The sequence below is a fragment of the Solanum lycopersicum genome, chromosome 11 (assembly GCF_036512215.1).
Source record: "Solanum lycopersicum chromosome 11, SLM_r2.1".
In the NCBI taxonomy this organism is placed as follows: domain Eukaryota; kingdom Viridiplantae; phylum Streptophyta; class Magnoliopsida; order Solanales; family Solanaceae; genus Solanum; species Solanum lycopersicum.
The window spans coordinates 25,717,888-25,739,265 of NC_090810.1; the positions used below are offsets into that span (position 1 = coordinate 25,717,888).

Sequence of the window (21,378 nt, forward strand, 5' to 3'; positions counted from 1 at the left end):
GGGAAGTCAATGTAGCTTTAGCAATAGTATTTGGAGTAATAGTTACCCAATTTTCCTGTTCCCCATCAATGGCAATGTTTTGGCAATCCACCCCAACACCCTTTCTCGAGATGCCTGATCTTCCATGTTGGCTGCATTGGTGACGTCATGGTGCTTTCCTTCAAAAAGTCCTACTGATGATGGAGCCATGTAACCCGGTCCATGTAACATTTGGTTGATAGAGCTTTCCTAAATATCAATGGACTTGACCCTAACAATGATTGAGTAAAGTGGACCTAGTGTAGCAGCAAACTCTTTCAGCCCTTGTTTTGTGGATTAGCTGGTTGCTGCCAGGTTCATTAGTATCGCTGCATATGATGTATAATGTAACACTTAGAAAATCCAAGACGTGTTCTAGAGCTTAACATAAGTGTCAAAAGGTTTAGACACTATTTTAAGGTCCACTTTAATGAATATAAGTCATTTAGGAAGTCTAGAAACCAAAACATCCAAGAACGTTCATGACGTCCGGAAACTAGTTGAATAAGGTGCTAGAGTGGCTTAGACTATTTGATATTTGAAACATCTAGGTACGACTTCCCAAGGACCAACCAAGGTCCCTTGAAAAGGATCCTTTCCTTTTGGGGTCAAAAGCACTGCTTGGGCAGTGTGCACCCATTAGGGGAGTCGATGGAGCGTGTGTGGATCGATGGGTTGTCGATTCCATCCGTTGACCGACACTTACAAAAATTCATGAAGGTCCTATTTAGTCAAGTATCTGAACTCATCGACAAAGTTTAGCACAGAGGGGGGAAGGAGTTCGTCGACTCACAGACGGACCGTTGGTTAGTGTCTAGTCTGTGAGGGCCTGACTTTGCTGCACATTTTTAGTTAGTTCCAATTAATTAATTAAGGGGCTAGGTCATTAGTTGGGTGTTAAGGGAAGTATAATATAGTTAATTAACACCCCATATAAAGACCTCAACCCCATTAAACTAATCTAAGCTCCTATAACTCACAAACCCAAACTCTCTTCCTTCTCTCTTCTTTTTCTCTCTAGTGAAGAACTCAATTGAAGACCAAGCTAGGGGAGGGTTTAAGGGTTGTAAGGGGTAAAGTTTCACCATAAATATTCATCAATTAAAAAGGTATGGGATTACTTTCACCTTTTAGACCTCTTTCCTCAAAGGGTTCCATCAAATTGATCTCCAAAGTTGGATTTTCAATTTGGTTTCATCCAATCTCAAAAATTATTTCATGAATCAATTTGTTTATGATTTATTTTGAACTTTTATGAATAGATTTATATGTATTCTAACTTAATTATGATATATCTTGATTGATTGATCTAGTTTGTAGAAGATGACCCTTACCCATTAACCTTAGGTGATGATCTTGATATGAATTGTGTAATGTTGATTCAATTGACTTGGTTATTGGTTGAATCACTACTAGATGATGTTATTGTAAAAATATGAATGAATTAGTGTGAATTATAGTCCTATCATGCTAGTTCTTGAGTAAATGAATTAGATTTTGACTTTTATCTATGTCTGTTGTCTTAAGCTATGAACTAGTATTGAATTATGATGTAGTGATTCCTATAGCCTTGTTATCATGTTTGTCATTGAATTATAATGATGTTATACCCTAATTGTTTTGAATTAAGGGTTGATGGTAAGACCTTGACGATGAATTATGAAGGAGACTTGGTAAGTCTTGTGATCCCTATCATTTACTTCAAATTGTGGTTAATTGTGATTAAGTCATGATGTTGTATTGGAGTTTGCCTTGTATAAGGATTGATAGGGTGGTATAATGTTGAATTCTCATTTCTTGACTATGGTTTGTGAGGTGTTGTCTAAGATGTAAATGTTATAACGATGGTGAATGATTTACCAATGTGCCTTATTATGAAGTGATATGTAAATGTGCTAACCTCACTTATATGAATTGTAATGAAAGGATTATACTCATGCAATTCTTATTGAGATATGATGATGATGATTATAAAAGGGTTAGACCCTATGAACTATAATAAGCTATAATGAATAATAAAGACATTAAAGACATTTCAAAAGGGACTCTCACCGCGTGAACTAGAGTGAGGAGTGTCCCTTCCCAAATAGAGAAGGTAGGATCACTAATGTACTCTTGAGATTGGAGACTATAATGCATTTAGCATAAAGAGGGTCCCAACAACATCTCCTAGTTCTTGAACTATATTGGACCCATAGGAATACTAGCTAGTGGATCCACGTAGTTGCCATGTTCATGTTTTGGTACTACCTTGGCAGGTAGTCCACCTTCTTTCGATGTAGGGTTCCATGAAACCGATTTCACATTAGCTCATGTGGTCTATATCGGTTAGGTCAAGATGTTCCCATAGATAAAATGAATTAAAAAAATAAACTCTAACTAGGATAACCTAAGGGGTTTAGGTTAGTCAAGGTAGGGAGGGGTATGAGACTCTACCCAAATATTCCACTAGTTAGCCTTGAAGGAAATCTTAGGTGGATGTTCTTATGTATGAATATGCTTATAATGGTACATGATATGTATATGATGTACTTGCACATTGTTGTACTATATATTGATTGGTGTCACTTATGAATATGTGTTGGTCTATGTTGTTAAAGTATGATAATATGTATTGTTAAATTTAATGTTATGTGAAGTAGAAGGTTGGTCATGATTCTTTCGGGTTACTTGATTGAGTAAGGTTATGAGACTTTGCTTGGTCATGTCTTGTTATCTTGATAAGGGTTGTGATTAACTGTCTTGCTTTGGTTATGCTGAAATATACTCTTATTCATGCTTGTTGTTATTTATGACTTGATGATAGAGTTACTTGACTATGTATTTAATTACATGATATGCATGTTGACTTGACTATTTTTGACGTTGTTGGTCTTGTAATGTACACGACTTTGACTTAATGAATATGTCTTGTTGATTTGGTATGGTCTTGTTGAATATGCATAAAGATTTTCAAAGTAAATTTCATACTTAATGAAATTTCCCTTTTAGCATGTTTTCATTATATGTGTGCATATGGTCTTATACTTAGTACAAGTGGTGTAGTAACCTCATTTCTTCCTATTTCCCAAACATTTTAGGTTCCATTCATTGAAAGACTTTTGGAGACGACTTTGAAGAAGACTTGGAATTCTTGATCATCCAAGTTGGGTATGTCCTCACTTTCTGAGGGCAATACCAGTATCAAACTATGAAGTTGTTTTAGTATTAAGACTCTTATGTTTCTTTCCTTTCATTTAAGTACTAAGCATTGTATGACCTATATGTAGTCTTATTGTATTGATGTATGGGATAGACCCAATTCGATATACTCTTATTAGATGGTTATGAGATAAGACGACTATTTGAGACTATGTTATGTTCTATATACTCATGTGCAATAAAAGTAGAAGACTAAGTAATCTTCCTATACGAAGGGTCTATATATATATATATATGTATGTATGTATGTGTGTAGAGGTCTATGTAAACCTCCAAGTAGAAGAAATGAAAAGTTTTATATTTTTGCTAAATTTGGCTTATGAATGTAATGATGTAAGATAAGAGGCTAGTCTTAGTCCTCAAAAAGGCCGCCGCCGCTGATTACGTCTAGGGGTTATTCCCGGATGTGACAAACTTGGTATCAGAGCATGATGTTGAATATCTTTGAGTTGGTGTTTCTCTCAACCACGTCTATGTAGGTTCATATTCATAATTGTGAAGCGCGCCACACTTATGAATAGGAATTTATGTGATGGTTAGGTAACTCTCATTTTCTTGGATGTCCAATATCGTGCCTCTAAAGTGTTAGCTCTTTGTGCTTTTGCATCTAATCTCTCTTACTGTGATTATAAGCAATGAATACTCGAAGGAATGCGACACAACGGCTTGAAGAAGAGATTGCCAATGCGGGAGTTCCTCCTCATGGTGATCAAGTTCCTCCTAGTGAGGAACATGTGTATGATGACCAAGCTCCGGCCGATACTCCTTTGATGGATGGTGCCATAAGGGCTGCTCTCTTCAAAATGGCTCAAGCCATTACTACCCAAGCATAAGCCACCACTACTCAAGCGCAAGCCATGACTAACCAATGTAATTGAGAGTTTGTACCCCGAGCACATCAACAAGTTGCTACCATGTCCTCCCATCTAAGGGATTTCACAAGGATGAATCCTCCTACTTTCTATGGGTCCAAAGTTGAAGAAGACCCCCAAGAGTTCATTGATGAAATCGACAAGATCCTCTATGCCATGGGTTTGTCTATTAGTGAGAAGGCCGAGTTAGCCACTTACCAACTCAAAGATGTGGCCCAAACTTGGTATGTCCAATGGAGGGACAATAGGCCATTAAGGGGTGGAACGGTGACTTGGGAGGTGTTCAAGAAGGCTCTTCTTGATAGGTTCTTTCCTATGGAGAAGAGGGAAGACAATTTGATGGATTTCATCAACCTTAGTCAAGGAGGTATGAGTGTTCTTGAATACTCTTTGAAATTTACTAAACTGTCAAAATATGCTCCTTCTTTGGTTTCCGACCCTACAGATGAAATGAACTACTTTGTGACAGGAGTGTCGGATGACTTGCAAGAGAAGTGTCATTTGGCTATGCTACATGACAATATGAAAATTTCTCGTCTCATGGTTCATGCTCAACAAGTGAAAGAGGCAAGGTCTAAGAGGAAGAGTATAGATTCCAAGAGGGCAAGATCTTTTGATAGTCGTTCCTCAAGGGGTAGGCTTGAGATTCAAGACAAGCCTAGGTTCAAGAAGAGGGTTTCAAGTCAAGTTCCTTCCAAGTTCCTTAAGGCTAGGGATGATAAGGTGTCTAACCCTAAGCCTTAAAAGTGAAGGAATACTAGGTCACCAACCATGAAGCCAACTTGTGGAAAGGCTGTCAAGAAGCACTATGGTGATTGTCTTAAAGGGACGGATAATAGTTTTGATTAAGGTAAAAGTGGGCACAAATTTAGGGATTGCCCTAATGTGAGGGGTCAAGACAATGGTAGTGGTCAAGCTCAAGCAAGTTGTTCAAATGAGGCTCCTAAGAAGAATTACTTTTATGCTCTCCGCTCTAGGGGTGAGCAAGAGACTTCTCCCGACATGGTGACTGGAATGTTGAAAGTCTTCTCTTTTGATGTATATGCCTTACTTGATCCCGGTGCTACCTTATCATTTATGACTCCTCTAGTAGCTAAAAAGTTTGATATCTTGCATGAACCTTTTATAGTGTCTACCCCCGTGGGTGAGTCAGTTGTTGGAAAAAGGGTGCATAGAAATTGTCCTATAATGTTGCCAATAGAGTTTCTTATTTTGAGCTAGTATAACTTGATATGATTGATTTTGATGTCATTTTGGGTATGGATTGGTTGCATGCTTGCTTTGCCTCTATAGTTGTAGAACAAGAGTGGTGATGTTTAACTTTCCAAATGAACCCATTTTAGAGTGGAAGGGGGAAAATTATATTCCTAGAAGTCTTATCATCTCTTGTTTGAAAGCTTGTAAAATGATCTCTAAAGGATGTTTATACCATATAGTAAGAGTTCAAGATTTAGACTACAAAAGTCCACCCATTGAGTCAGTCCCCGTGGTGAGGGAATTTCCAGAGGTATTTCCTAATGACCTTTCCGGTATTCCTCCGAACGGGAAATTGATTTTGGTATTAACTTGTTACCGGATACAAATCCCATTTCAATTCCTCCTTATCGGATGGCTCCGGCCGAATTGAAAGAGTTGAAGGCTCAACTCAAAGATTTACTAGACAAAGGTTTCACTAGACCTAGTATTTCTCCATGCGGTGCTCTGGTATTGTTTGTGAAGAAGAAGGATGACTCCTTTAGGATGTGCATTGATTACCGCCAACTCAATAAAGTCACTATTAAGAATAAGTATCCTCTACCTCATATTGATGATTTGTTTGATCAACTCGAAGGGCAAACTACTTTTCTAAGATTGACTTGACGTCGGGTTATCACAAACTTAAGGTGAGAGGTGAGGATATACCAAAAATAACATTTCGGACTAGATATGGTCACTATTAGTTCTTAGTAATGTCCTTTGGTCTCACTAATGCCCCGACAAAATTTATGGATCTCATGAATAGAGTGTTTCAAAGTTACCTAGACTCATTTTTCATTGTCTTCATTGACGACATGTTGGTATATTCAAAAAATGAGGGTGACCACATGGACCATTTGAGGGTGGTGTTACAAGTACTTAAGGAGTACCAATTATTTGCCAAGTATAGCAAATGTGAGTTTTGGTTGAGGTTGGTGGCGTTTCTTGGCAACTCTAGTGAGGGAGTTGAGGTTGACTCAAGGAAAACCGAGGTGTCAAGAATTGGCCTAACCATTGACACGAATCGACATTAGAAGTTTCTTGGGTTATTATCGGATGTTTGTGGATGGTTTTGCATCCATTGCATCTCCTTTGACTACTTTGACCCAAAAGAGTAAGAAATTTGAGTGGTCAGAGGCATGTGAGAGAAGCTTCCAAATTTTGAAAGATAGACTTACTTCCGCTCTGGTGTTGACTTTATCGGAGGGACAAAGGGTTTCGTTGTATATTGTGATGCATACCTAGTGGGTTTAGGGTGTGTAATTATGCCACATGGTAAAGTGGTAGCCTATGCTTCTAGACAACTTAAGGTAATGAGAGAAACTATCCAACTCATGATTTTGAATTAGCGGCCGTATTTTTTTCCTTAAAAATATGGAGGAATTACTTGTATGGTGTTAACGTTGATGTGTATACCTACCATAGGAGTCTCCAATATGTGTTTACTCAAAAGGAGTTGAATCTCCGACAAATAAGGTGGTTGGAATTGTTGAAAGATTACGACATGAGTGTTCTCTATCACCCCGGCAAGGTCAATGTGGTTGCGGATGCTCTAAGTCGGTTATCCATGGGTAGTGTGTCTCATATAAATGAAGCCAGGAAAGACCTAGTTAAAGATGTTCATAGGTTGGCTAGATTGGGTGTGAGGTTGGAAGATTCTCCGAGTCATCTTTGGTAGTTGAGGTGGATTCCAAACAACACCTTGATCAATCATTGATGGAGTTGAAGGAATCGGTTCTTGGTAAGCTTAATGAGTCATTCTCCTTGTGGAGGGGGGGGGGATGATGTCTTGAGGTATCAAGGAAGGTTGTGTATTCTTAATGTAGATGGTTAGAGGAACCGGATCCTTGATGGTCCCGTTACTCTATTCATCCGGATTCGACAATGATGTACCATGAACTTAGGAAAGTGTTTTGGTGGGAAGGTTTTGAAAAAGGACATAGAATATGTTTCTAAGTGTCCAAATTGCCAATAAGTGAAAGCCGAACACCAAAAGTCGTGTGGTTCACTTCAAGAAATCCAAGTTCCTACTTGCAAGTGGGAAGACATCAATATGGAAATTTCGTGGTTGGTTTGCCTCAGACACAAAAGCAATATGACTCTATATGGGTGATTGTGGATAAGTTGACTAAGTTAACTCATTTCATTCTCGTCATGTCTACTTATTCAGCGAAAGATTATGCAAGGATCTTCATAGATGAGATTGTGTGTCGCCATGTTATTCCGTTATCCATCATATCAGTTCGGGGTGCACAATTCACATCTAGGTTGTTGAGGTCATTCCAAGAAGGGTTTGGTACCAAGGAGAAGCTAAGCACCGCTTTTCACCCCCAACCGGATAGTCAAGAAGAGCGTACTATTCAAACCCTTGAGGATATGCTTAGAGCTTGTATTATTTATTTCAAGGGAAATTGGGATAAGCATTTTCCTTTGGTGGAGTTTGCATACAATAATAGTTTCTATTCATCCATATCCATGGACCCTTATGAAGATTTGTATGGTAGGAGGTGTAGGTCTCCTATTGGATGGTCTGAAGTGGGTGAGTCTTCACTTTTGCGTCCCGATTTGATTTATAAGACTTAGGATAAAGTTCATATTATAAGGAATCGCTTGCAAATGACCTATAGTCGGCAAAAGTCTTATGCCGATCATAGGAGAAGGGACTTAGATTTGAAGAAGGTGATAAAGTGTCTTCAAAAATTCGCCCATGAAAGGGGCGGTTAGATTTGGTAAGAAAGGGAAGTTGAGTCCTCATTATGTGTGTCCCTATTTTGCTAAGGGTTGGTAAGGTTGCCTATGATTTGAATCTTCCTATTGAGGGTATTGGTGTGAAGGATTACCTCTCTTATGAGGAGATCCCGGTTCAAATCCTTGATAAGCAAGTAAAGAAATTAAGGAATAAAGAGGTGGCTTTCGTAAAGGAGTTATGAAAGAATCACCTAGTTGAGGGTGCAACATGGGAGGCCGAGGCCAATATCAACTCCCGTTACCCTCATCTATTTGATAACTAAGGTTAGTTGTTCTTACTAATAACGAAAATAAGGAAAACAATTTAAGTTTCTCAATGTTTGGTGAAGTTTTGCAAAATGTGCATTTTTGGATGTTGTTACAGTGAATTTACAGGGACGTATGCTAATAATTTTCAATTTTACTTGTTTGAGTTATGTCGTGCATTTTGATATGATGAGTCTTTATGAAATGATATGTAGCATTTTGGTAAGTTGAACTTTGACATAATTGACTCATAAATGCTATGTTGAGCTCTGTTGTTGTGAGAAGGATATTCCTCATAATACAATGTTGAGCTTTATGTGTGGTAATTGAAGTTTTGCATTGCCTTGTGTAGATAATATGATTTATGTTGTTAATGTATTGCTGTTTGTTGGGGTGTTAGTCTTGAGTCTAATCCTTTCTTTCAAAATATTTTAGTGTCATTCGGGAACACGAATGTTCCTAAGGGGGGATAATGTAACACTTCAAAAATCGAAGACATGTTCTAGAGACTAACATAAGTGTCAAAAGATTTAGACACTGTTTTAAGGTCCATTTAATGAATACTAGTCATATATAATAAGTCTAGAAATCAAAACATCCAAGAACGTCCATGACGTCCGGAAATTAGTTGACGAGGTGCTAGCGTGCCTTAGCCTATTTCACTAGCTTTTAGAAGTCGAAAAATGAAGAAAATTTGTGGAAGGGTGTCTAACATATTTTTAAGTTAATTCATAGACGAAACGTCCAGGTACGACCCCCCAAGGACCAATTAAGGGCCCTTGAAAAGGACCCTTTTGTTTTGGGATCAAAAGCACTCCTGGGCAGTGTACACCCACGAGGGGAGTCGATGGAGCGTGTGTGGATCGATGGGGAATCGATGCCATCCATCGACCAACACTTAGCAAAATTCTTAAAGGGACTATTTTGGCAAGTCTCTAAACTCATCAGTGAAGTGCATCACGGAAGGGGGCAAGAGTCGTCGACTCACAGACGGACCGTTGGTCGAGGTCTCATCTGTGAAGGCCTGACTTTGCTGCATGTTTTTAGTTGGTTCCAATTAATTAATTAAGGGGTTAGGTCGTTAGTTATAGGTTAAGGAAAGTCTAATTAAGTTAATTAACACCCCATATAAAGAACCTGGCCCCATTAAACTAAATTAAGCTCTCATAACTCACACACACAAACTCTCTTCCTTCTCTCATCTTTCTCTCTATAGTGAAGAACTCCGTTGAACACAAAGCTTGGGGAGGGTTGAAGAGCTTAAAGGGGTCAAGTTTCACCATCAATATTCATCAATTATAAAGTTATGGAATTCCTTTCACCTTTGAGACCTCTTTTCTCAAAAGGTTCCATCAAATTGATTTCTAAAGTTGGTTTTCAAGTGGGTTTCTTCTAATCTCAAAAATTATGTTATGAATTGATTTTTTTGATGATTTATTTTGCATATTATGAATATATTAACATGTATTCTAACTTAATTATGATATATCTTGATGGATTGGTCTAGTTTGTAGAAGATGACCCTTACCTCTTAACCCTAGGTGATAGTCTTGATATGAATTGTATAATGTTGATTCAATTGACTTGGTTATTGATTGAATCAATATTAGATGATGTTATTGTATAAATCATGAATGAATTAGGGTGAATTATAGTCCTATTAAGCTAGTTCTTGAGTAATTGAATTAGATTATGACTTTGATCTATGTCTTTTGTCTTAAGCTATGAACTAGTATTGAATTATGATGTAGTGATTCTTTTTTTAGCCTTGTCATCATGTTCATAATTGAATTATGATGATGTTATATTCTAATTGGGTTGAATTAAGAGTTGATGGTAAGACCTTGATGATGAATTATGAAGGAGACTTGGTAAGTCTTGTGATCCCTATCCTTTACTTCAAATTGTGGTTAATTGTGATTAAGTCATGATGTTGTATTGGAGTATGCCTTGTATTAGGATTGATAGGGTGCTATGATGTTGAATTGAAATGTCTTGACTATGTATGGTTTGTGAGGTGTTGGCTAATATGTAAACGTTATAAGGATGGTGAAGGATTTACCAATGTGCCTTATTATGAAGTGATATGTAAATGTGCTAACCTCACTTATATGAATTTTAATGAAGGATGATACTCATGCAATTCCTATTGAGCTATGATGATGATGATTAATTATACAAGGGTTAGACCCTATTACGTACAATAAGCTATTATAAGTAATAAAGACATTAAAGACATTTCAAAAGGGACTCTAGCTTAGCACCGAGTGAACTAGAGTGAGGAGTGTCCCTTTATGACATAGGGAAGGCAGGATCACTAATGTACTCTTGAGATTGGAGACTATAATGCATGTAGCATAAAAATGGTCCCAACTACATCTCCTAGTTCTTGAACTATGTTGCCCCCATAGGAATACTAGCCAGTGGATCCACTTGCTATGTTCATGTTTTGGTACTACCTTGGCAAGTAGTCCGCCTTCTTTCGATGTAGGGTTCAATGACACCGGATCTCATATGGTCTATGTCGATTAGGGAAAGATGTTCCCAAAGGTAAAATAAATTAAAGAAATGAACTCTAACTAGGATAACCTAATGGATTTAGCTTAGTCTAGGTAGGGGTATGAGACTCTACCTAAACATTGCACTAGTTAGCCTTGAAGGAAGTCTTAGGAGGATATTCTTATGTATGAATATGCTAATAACGGTACATGATATGTATATGATGAACTTGCACATTGTTGATACTATATGTTGATTGGTGTGCCACTTACGAATATGTGTTGGTCTACATTGTTAAAGTATGATAGTATGTACTCATAATGTTATGCTATGTGAAGTAGGAGGCTGGTCATGATTCTTGTTGGGTTACTTGATTGAGTAAGGTTATGAGGCTTTGCTTGGTCATGACACTTGTTGACTTGATAGGGGTTGTGGTTAATTGTCTTGTCTTGCTTTGGTTATGTTGAAATGTACTCTTATTCATGCTTGTGGTTATTTATGACTTGATGATAGAGTTACTTGACTATGTATTCAATTACATGATATGCAGGTTGAATTGACTAGTTTTGATGTTGTTGGTCTTGTAATGTACGTGCCTATGACTTAATGAATATGTCTTATTGATTTGTTATTGTCTTGTTGAATAACATAAACTTTTTAAAGAAAATTGCATATTGACTAAATTTTATATACTGCTTCTCATAGTTATTAGATAATAATCGCTTGTATTCTCTCGAACTACAATTGATTCTTTTATAAAGAACTGATTTAAATGGATATGAGGCTGAAGTTATTTTCTCTCGAACTCTAACTTCAACATCAATACAACCTAACAAGTGTTTTTCATTCGAACAACCACTTGATTCAGGCAAGTCTAAAGTGTATACTCCTTATACCAAATTAAAACCAAAGCTTGAATCTACAACATGTGAAAGGAGATTACTCTATGCTCATTTTACGGATTCAGATTCACAGTCTCATCATAGATCCCACACACCTGATTTGAATACTTAGTGATTCATAATTCTGCGTACATAATAGTTGATAATCATAGAACACATAATTCTGGATACTTCAGATAGCAAATTGAAACTCGAAATAAACTTTATATATAATCTAAGAGGAAAACTTTCTCGAGTTGCCAAGTAGTTTGAAAAACAAAAATCGGTTCGGAAAATTTCAAGTTCTCTTCTCGCCTTCTGTGTCAAAAATTGAATGACTAAAATATAGTTCAAAAGAACCCATAAATAATATCCCAAAAAACCTTTTAAAAAGAGACCTAATGTAGTTAGGATCGTATTTTGCTTTCCTTCACGGCCCGTGAAAGACTTCACTGTCCATATAGTAGTCTGTGGTCTTGCCTTCAAATCTCCAAAACTGAAATTTGGTTCATGGATAGAATCACGGACCATCAAAATTATCATGGTTCGTGAAGTCTTTCGTGGTCTTCACTTCAACCTTCTCAACTCTGGACACTTTTCACTGCTCTGTGGAATCTGGTTGACGGACATATTACGAACCATCAAAATTATCATGATCGGTGAAGTCTTCCAGGGTCTTCACTTCCACTTTCTCAACTCTGGACCCTTTGCACTGCCCCTCTGGAATCTGGTTGACGGACAGAATCACAGAACATCAAAACTATCACGGTCCATGAAGACTTTCGTAGTCTGCACTTCAACTTTCTCAACACCGGACACTTTGTACTTCTCTCTGGAATCTTTGTTGACGAATAGAATCGCGGCCCATCAAAATTTATTACGGTCCATGAAATCTCTCATGGTCGTTACTTCAACTTTGTCAAATGTGGCTTTCAGAATTCCTCTACTGCTATCATACTTTAGGGTCACTTACACGGTTCGTAAAATGGGCCACGGACCATCAAGATCGTCGTGAGTTACTACTACTTCTCTTTTTTGTCTCACTCTTCCTGCATCATCAACAAACACATCAAATCATACCAAATACACTCGATTCTAGTGTAAGTTCCTTGTTTTTAAGCGTTAAACTATACTCAATTATCCCCATACATCACGCCACACTTAGGAATGAGAGACTACAAGATACTTAGGAAATTCTCATCTTCTTGTAATCCTATGTCGTGCCTCCAGAGTCTAATTTATGTATGCTTTTACCTAAGCCTTTTATTGTGGTTATAGGTATGAATACTTCAAGAGAAACTACACAAAGGGCCTATGAAGGGATTGTGAATGCGGGGGATCATGAGAATCAAGTTCCTCCGCAAGACAATCAAGTCCATACACTTGAACATGTTGCTATGGGTGATAAAGTTCCGGTAGACTGATGGAGAGATAAGGGAAGCTTTTCTCAATTTGGATCAGGCCATGACTTCAAAAGTCCAAGCCATGACAACCTAAGTGAATCAGGAATTTGGACCCCGTGTGCCTTATCATGATAGCACTATGGCATCTCGGTTGAGAGATTTCACTAGGATAAACCCTCCTATGTTCTTTGGGTCGAGGTCGGATGAATACCCTTAAGATTTTCTAGATGAGGTCTACAAAATCTTATTTGCTATGTGTGTGACTACGAGTGAAAATTCTGAGTTAGCGCCTATCAAATCAAAGATGTGGCACAAACTTGGTACACCTAATGGAGAGACAATCAGGTTCTTAGAGGTACTCCGGTGACTTGGGAGATCTTCAAGAGGGATTTCCTTGATCGGTTCTTTCCTAGAGATTTGAGGGAAGATAAGGTGGAAGAATTTATCAACTTTGTCAAGGAGGTATGAGTGTAATTGACTACTCTTTGAAATATACAAAATTGTATAATTATGCTCCATCCTTGGTGTCTAACCCAAGGGAGATTAGACGAGTCCTTTTCTTACGGGAGTGTCCGATTACTTGGTGGAAGAATTTCGTTCGACTATGCTTCATGAAAATATGAATATTTCTCATCTAATGGTTAATGCTCAACAAGTGGAAGATAGTAGGCTAAGGAGGAAAAATAAAGAGGCCAAGAGAGCCAAGTCTTTTGAAAGTGGTTCTTCAAATGGAAGGTTGGAAATTCAAGATAAGCCTAGATTCAAGAAGAGGTTTTCTAATCAAGTTCCTTCTAAATTTCCTAAGGCATGTGATGATTGGGTGTCTAACCCTAAGTCTCAAAAGGGAAGAGGTACTACCTCACTAAGTAAGAAGCCAACTTGTGGAAAGTGTTGCAAGAAACATTGGGGTGAGTGCCTAGTTGGGATGGAGAATTGCTTTGGATGTGTTAAAAGTGGTTACAAGGTGAGAGATTGCCTTAATGTGAATGGGAAAGACAAGGGAAGTGGACAAGCAAGTGGTTCAAATGTTGATTCTCTGAAAAAGAATCGCTTTTATGCTCTCTGTTCTAGGGGTGAACAAAAGAGTTCTCCCAACCTTTCATGGTGACTATCCCAGTGGGTGAGACGATGGTTGCAAAAAGAGTATATAGAAATTGTCCAATAACGTTGCCCAATAGAGTAACCCATGTTGAATTGGTAGAACTTGATGTGGTAGATTTCAATATTATTTTGGGGATATGTTGCATGCTTCCATTGATTGTAGGACAAGAGTTGTCAAGTTTAATTTTCCTATTGAACCCGTCGTTCAGTGGAAAGGGGGAAGTTTTATTCCTAGAGTTCGTATCATTTCTTGTCTTAAAAGCTTGCAATATAATGTCTAAAGGGTGTCTATACCATATTGTAAGAGTCAAAGATTTAGACTCTGAAGTTTCTCCCATTGAGTAGTCCCCGTAGTAAGGGAATTTCTAATGGTCTTCCCTAACGATCTTCCCAAAATTCCTCCCGAACGGGAAATTGATTTTGGTATTGACGTGCTACCTAATACAAATCTCATTTCAAATCCTCCTTATCAGAGGGCTCCGGCCGAATTGAAAGATTTGAAGGCTCAACTCAAGGATTTACTAGACAAAAGCTTCATTTAACCTAGTATTTACCCATGGGGTGCTCCAGTTTTGTTTATGAAGAAGAAGGATGGGTCCCTTAGGATGTGTACCGATTACCAGCAACTCAACAAAGTTACCATTAAGAACAAGTATCATCTCCCTCGGATTGAAGACTTGTTTGATCGACTCCGAGGGAAAGCTACTTTTCAAAAATTGACTTAAGGTTGTGATATCACCAACTTAGGGTGAGAGATGAAGATATTTCCAAAATGTCTTTTCGAACATGATATAGTCATTATGAGTTTAGAGTGATGCCTTTTTGTATTACTAATGCCCCGGCGGCATTTATGGACCTAGTGAATAGGTTGTTCCAAAACTACCTAGATGACTTTGTGATTGTTTTCATAGATGACATCTTGGTGTATTAAAAGAATGAGGGTGATCATATGGGTCATTTAAGACTGGTTTTGCATGTTTTGAAAGAACACTATTATTTTCCAAGTATAACAAATGTGAGTTTTGGTTAAGGTCGGGGGCGTTTCTTGGTCATGTCATCTCTAGTGAGGGTGTAGAGATTGATCCAAAGAAGACCGAGGCAGTTAGATCAATGGATATTAGAAGTTTCTTGGGTCTAGTCGGGTACTATAGGAGGTTTGTAGATGTATTTGCGTCCATTGCATCTTCTTTGACTACTTTGACCTAAAAGAATGTGAAATTTGAGTGGTCGGAGGCTTGTGAAAGGATCTTCTAAATCTTGAAAGATAGTCTCACCACCGCTCCAGTGTTGACTTTACCAGAAGGTACAAAGGGTTTCGTGGTATATTGTGATGCATCCCAAGTGGAATTGGGTTGTGTCCTTATGTAATACGGTAAAGTTATAGCCTATGATTCTATACAACATAAGGTTCATAAGAAGAACTACCCAACTCATAATCTTGAGTTAACGGTCGTGGTATTTGCCTTGAAAATATGGAGGCATTACTTATATGGTGTTCATGTGGATGTGTATACCGACCATAAAAGTCTTCAATAGGTGTTTACCCAAAAAGAGTTAAATCTCCTACTTCAAAAATGGTTTGAGTTGTTGAAAGATTACGAGATGAGTGTTCTCTATAACCCCAGCAAGGCCAACGTGGTTGCGGATGCTCTAAGTCGTATGACTATGGGTGGTGTGTCTCATGTTGAAGAGGGCAAGAAAGACCTAGTGAAAGATGTCCATAGGTAGGCTCATTTGGGTGTTCGATTGGAATATTCTCCAAATGGTGGTTTTATGGTTCATCAAAACTCTGAGTCTTCTTTGGTGGTTGAGGTGAAGTCTAAGCAACACATTGATACATCATTGATAGAGTTGAAAGAGTCGGTTCGTGGTAATCTTAATGAGTCATTCTCCTTATAAAGGGATGGTGTTTTGAGGTACTAAGGGAGGTTGTGTGTGCCGAATGTGGATGATTTTGAGAAATCAAATACAAATTTCCATCAAGATAAAGCCGAGCACCAAAAGCCAGGTGGTTTACTTTAAGAAATCCAAGTTCCTACTTGGAAATGGGAAGACATTAATGTGGACTTTATAGTGGGATTGCCTCCGACTCGAAGGCAAAATGACTCTTTATGGGAAATGGTGGATAGGATGACTAAGTCCGCTCACTATATTCCCGTTAAGTCCACTTACTCAGCGGAGGATTATGCCAAGGTCTATGTATATGATATTGTGAGTCTTCATTGTATTCGGTTATCCATCATATCAAATAGGGGAACACAATTTACATCTAGGTTTTGGAGATCATTTCAAAAAGTGTTGGGTATAAGAGTTAAGTTGAGCACCGCTTGCATCCCCAAACGGATGGTCAAGTGGAGCGTACTATTCAAACTCTTGAGGATATTCTTAGAGCTTCTGTGATAATAGACTTCAAGGGAAGTTGGGGTGAGCACTTGCGTTTTGTGGAGTTCTCTTATAATAATAGTTACCAATCATCTATAGCCATGGCTCCTTTTGAAGCTTTGTATGGTAGGAGATGTAAATCTCTGATTGGATGGTTTGAAGTTGTTGCATCTTCACGTCTTGGTACCGACTTGATCTTTAAGACCTTGGAGAAAGTTTATTTTATAAGAATCGATTGCAAATAGCCTATAGCCGGCAAAAGTCATATGCCTACAATAGGAGAAGAGAATTAGAATTTGAAGGAAGTGATAAAGTGTAGTTAAAAGTTCACCCATGAAAGGGGTGGTGAGATTTGGTAAGAAGGGGAAGTTAAATCCTCGTTATGTGGGTCCCTATAAAATTTTTCAAAGGGTTGGCAAGGTTGCATATGAGTTGAGATTACCCAGTGAGATAGCTTCGGTTCATCCGGTTTTCCATGTATTCATGCTTAAGAAGTGCATTGGTGACCCCGACTTCATTCTTCCTTTTGAAGGTCTAGGAGTGGATGAGAATCTCTCCTATGAATAGGTTTAGGTGGAAATTCTTGACGTCCGTGAAGAGGTTGAGGAATAATATGTGGCCTCCGTAAAGGTGTTATGCAGAAACCATCTAGTTGAGGGAGCAACATGGGAGTCCGAGGTTATCCTCATATCTTTGCTAATTAAAGTTAGCTGTTCCTCCTAATAATGAATAAATTTAAATTTGACTTGTTTTGCAAAAATGTGCATATTTATGATAAGGGTTTTGCTAAAATGAGTTTTTATGGAAAAATGCTCTTTTACTTGATTTTCACTTATTTGGTGTATTTTTGTATTTTGTTACCTTTATGAAGTTGTATTGAGCATGTTGATGTGTTTGAAGTGAGTTTTGGCATCACTGACTGTCTATTTGTTGTAAAGCTTATGTTGATATTGAGAAGGAAATTCCTCATGTTGTGATGAATGAGCTCTTATATATGTTAAAGATATTCTGAGTTATTATGTGTAAATGCCATGTTGTTTTGTTGATTTGAGTTGTAATTAATGTTGATTACGTTGTTGTTGGTTGGGTTGCTAGTATTGAGTCTATCTTTTCCTTTCAAAAGATTTTAGTGTTATTCGGGGACGAATATTCCTAAAGGGTGGATAATGTAACACTTCGAAAGTCCAAGGACTAATCTAGAGCTTCAGATGAGTATCAAAGGGTTGTAATGTTGTTTTAAGGTCAAAAAAAAGTTTTTGACTATTTAGGAAGTGTTAGAGTCAAAATGTCATGAAACGTCCCTAACGTCCAAAAAATTGTAAAAGAGATGCTAGTGTGCCTTAGTCTATTTCACAAGGTTTTAAGAGCCAGAAATTGATGAAATTTGGTGGAAAGGTGTCAAACTAGTATTAGAACCTGATTAGGGTTTAAAATTTTGGGTAAGACTCCCCAAGGACCACCCTAGGGGTCCTTGAGGAGGACCCTTCAATTGTGGCCAAACAACTGTCAAGAGGAAGTGTCCACCTATGAGTGCAGGCGACGAGGCGTAGGTGGATCAACAGAGCGTCGATGCCTCCGTCGACCAACACTTATTCACTTTTCCAAAAGTGTCAAAAACATGGTCTCTGACCAGAACGACAGTTGCCAGTACAGTAGGGTGAGGGGGCGTCGACTGACCTACGACGTAGGTTGGGGTCTTGTAGGTCAGGCCTACGACTTTCCTATTTTATTTTTAGTTAGTTCATTTAATTAGTTAGTTGTTTATTTGTCTAATTAAGGGTTAGGGGTGGTCTAATTAAGTCAATTAAGGACCTATATAAAGACATAAGCCTAATTAAATTAACCGAACCCCATAAATTTCCAAAACTCAAAATTCTCTTCCTTCTCTATACTCTCTCTCTCTCTCTCCCAAAGAAGAACTCCATTGGAGAACTAGATCAAGATATGGGAGCCTTTCGCCTTTGGAATTCCTTTCCCTAAAGGGTTCTTCCAAAATTGGTTTTCAAAAAGGATGACTTTATATGAGTTTCTTCCTAATACGAATTTGATCTTCTAAATTATATTTTTTATGGTTTATATTGATTATTATTATGTATTATGTGGGATAGATCATGAATTGACCCAAAATTCCTAAGCCTAGGTAATGAACTCATGGTAATTGATTAGTATTGATGCAATTGAGTTAGTTATTTTGTTAATTACTATTGTATGATGTTTTATACCAATTGATGAATGAAATTGGATTGGTTGAGGGTAAGACCATTGATGATAGCTTTTGAAGGAGAAATTGGTAAGACTTTGTGATCTTAAACTTTTACTTCAAGATGACTTTTACTTGGTGATGAAGTTCAATATGCTTCGTGTGATTGAATTCGATAGAGTTGGTATGATGATGAAATTGAAATGTCTTGATTATGTGATTGTGAGATTATGCCTAAGATGAAATGATATAAGGTTGGGTATGAGCCTATGTGCCTTATTATGATATGATGATGATGATGTGTTGATCTCACATATAAGGATTGTATTGAAAGGACATTCTCATGCAATTGCTATTAAGCTAAATGAATATGATATACAAGGGGTTAGTCTCCTATGACCTAAACTAAGCTATGATGAATAATAAAGGCTTAAAGACATTTCAAAAAGAGACTCTACCTTAACACCGAGTGAACTAGTAGTGAGGAGTGTTCCTTTCCATGTAGGGAAGGTAGGTTCACTATTATACTCATGAGATAGGAGACTATTATGCTATGTGCATAAAGAATGTCCCAAACATATCTCCTAATTCTTGAACTATGTTGCTCCCATAGGAATACTAGCTAGTGGATCCACCTAGAATGCTAGGTTCATGTTTTGGTACTACCTTGGAAAGTGGTTCACCTTCTTTCGGTGAAGGATTTCATGACACTGAATTCCACACTTAGCTCTTGTGGTCTATGTCGGTTAAGGCAAGTGTTCCCAAAAATAAAATGAAGCAAAAAAGTGGACACTAACTAGGGTGAATTAAGGGGTTGACTTAATATAGGTAGAGGTATGGTACTCTACCTAGACATTGCACAAACTAACTCTAAGAGAAGTCCCAAAAGGTTGTTCTTATGATATATTATGCAATGTTATGAATGTGTTGACTTCACATGTTGATTATCCTATATGATGTTAGTTTCACATATGAACATGCTTATGGTCTATATTGCTAAATATGATGATGATTATTCTTAATGCGATGTTATGTGAAGATGGACAATGCACACTTATATGGTTCTTGGTTGAGTAAGATTATGGGGGTTTGCTTGGTCATTGCATATGTATACTTGATGTTGGGGTGAGTAAGGGTCTTGTAAGTGATGTAATGTTAAGGATTCTATTGTACATGTTGACTTGATTATATTAGATGATGTTGGTCTTAATAAATATGTTCTTACTGGTTTATATGGTTCTTGGTTGTGCATTAAAGTCTTTTAAATGACTTATCATGTTTTCTAAATTAAAGGTCCCTTTCTCATGCATTCTTTCAAATGAATATGTTCTTATTGGCATATATAGTTCTTGGTTGTGCATTAAAGGCTTTTAAATGACTTATCATGTTTTCTAAAGTAAAGGTCCCTTTCTCATGCATTCTTTCAAATGTTTTATGTGCATGTTTTCATACTTAGTACAAGTGGTGTACTAACCCATTCTATATGTTTCTACAAGGTTCCGTCCGCTGAGCTTTTAGAGGGCCATTAAAGCTAACTTAACTCTCATTTTCCAAGTTCTATAGGTCCTCACTTTCCGAGGACGATGCCACTATCTTGCTACTAGATGTTGTTTAGTCTTAGAGACACTTTTGTTCATTCTCTTCCATCTGAAGACTAGCGTTGTATATGCCTATATGTGGTTTTTATCGTATGAAGTATGGACTGTGTCCAATGTTGTACCCCTTTTACATGGTTTTAATATGAGACATATCCTAGACTTCTTATGAATCTATATTTCTATATTATGTATGTGATATAAAAGTAGAAGCCTATGTAGTGTTTCCTATTGTGAGGATTCTATATATATATATATGTGTGTGTGTGTGTGTGTGTGTGTGTGTGTGTGTGTGTGTGTGTGTGCGCGCAAGAGAAAGGTCTATGTCAACCTCAATGTAGAAGTAGAATGAAAAGTTCTAAATTTTATGCAATTTAACCTATTGTATGTTATGATTAATGCTAAGAGGCTATTCTAAATCCTCTTCAAGGATGACGATGCCGGTTACGTCTAGGGGGTGCTCCCTGGATGTGAAAATGGTAATGCACACTCATATCATAATCCTTAAGGAACTCAAGCCATCTCCTTTGGCGAAGGTTCAACTCTTTCTCGGTGAAAAAATAATGAAGGCTCTTATGGGCGATTGAAAACATCCACATGAAAACCATACAAGTAGTATCTCCATATCTTGAGTTCAAACACCACTATTGCTAGCTCGAGGGCATGAGTTGGATAGTTCTTCTGTAAGACCCCCAAAATGAGTTAAGGTTTATAGAGCCTCACTTGTTACTATAAGCTTTTTAACATGTTAATACAGTTCTTTAAAGTATGTCTTGGTGATTTAAAGTCATTTGGAAGTCAAACGTCAAGGAGCAACCAAGACATCGGACGACTAGTCGCCAAAGGGGCCTTAGATGCTTTTATGTGTTTTTGAATGTTACATGATCTTATGAAGTCTTAAAATGAGTTATAATGATGTTTATAATCAGTGTATGGAGTTTCATGAAATTTGGAGGTCAAACGCCCAAGACATTCGAAAGTTAGACCTTGAGACGT

The 21,378-nt window shown here is 37.6% G+C and overlaps 2 protein-coding genes across 2 annotated transcripts; both read left to right on the forward strand.

Annotated features, from left to right (window-relative positions):
* Positions 1–4,133: 4,133 nt before the first annotated feature.
* On the forward strand, positions 4,134–4,835 carry LOC138339326 (uncharacterized). Its single transcript, XM_069290918.1, has one exon. It carries the CDS (start codon positions 4,134–4,136, stop codon positions 4,833–4,835), a length of 702 nt encoding a protein of 233 aa, XP_069147019.1.
* An 8,888-nt stretch (positions 4,836–13,723) lies between these two features.
* LOC138339327 (uncharacterized) lies at positions 13,724–14,212 on the forward strand. Its single transcript, XM_069290919.1, has one exon. The coding sequence runs from the start codon at positions 13,724–13,726 to the stop codon at positions 14,210–14,212; it is 489 nt and encodes a 162-aa protein (XP_069147020.1).
* The last annotated feature ends 7,166 nt before the right edge of the window (positions 14,213–21,378 follow it).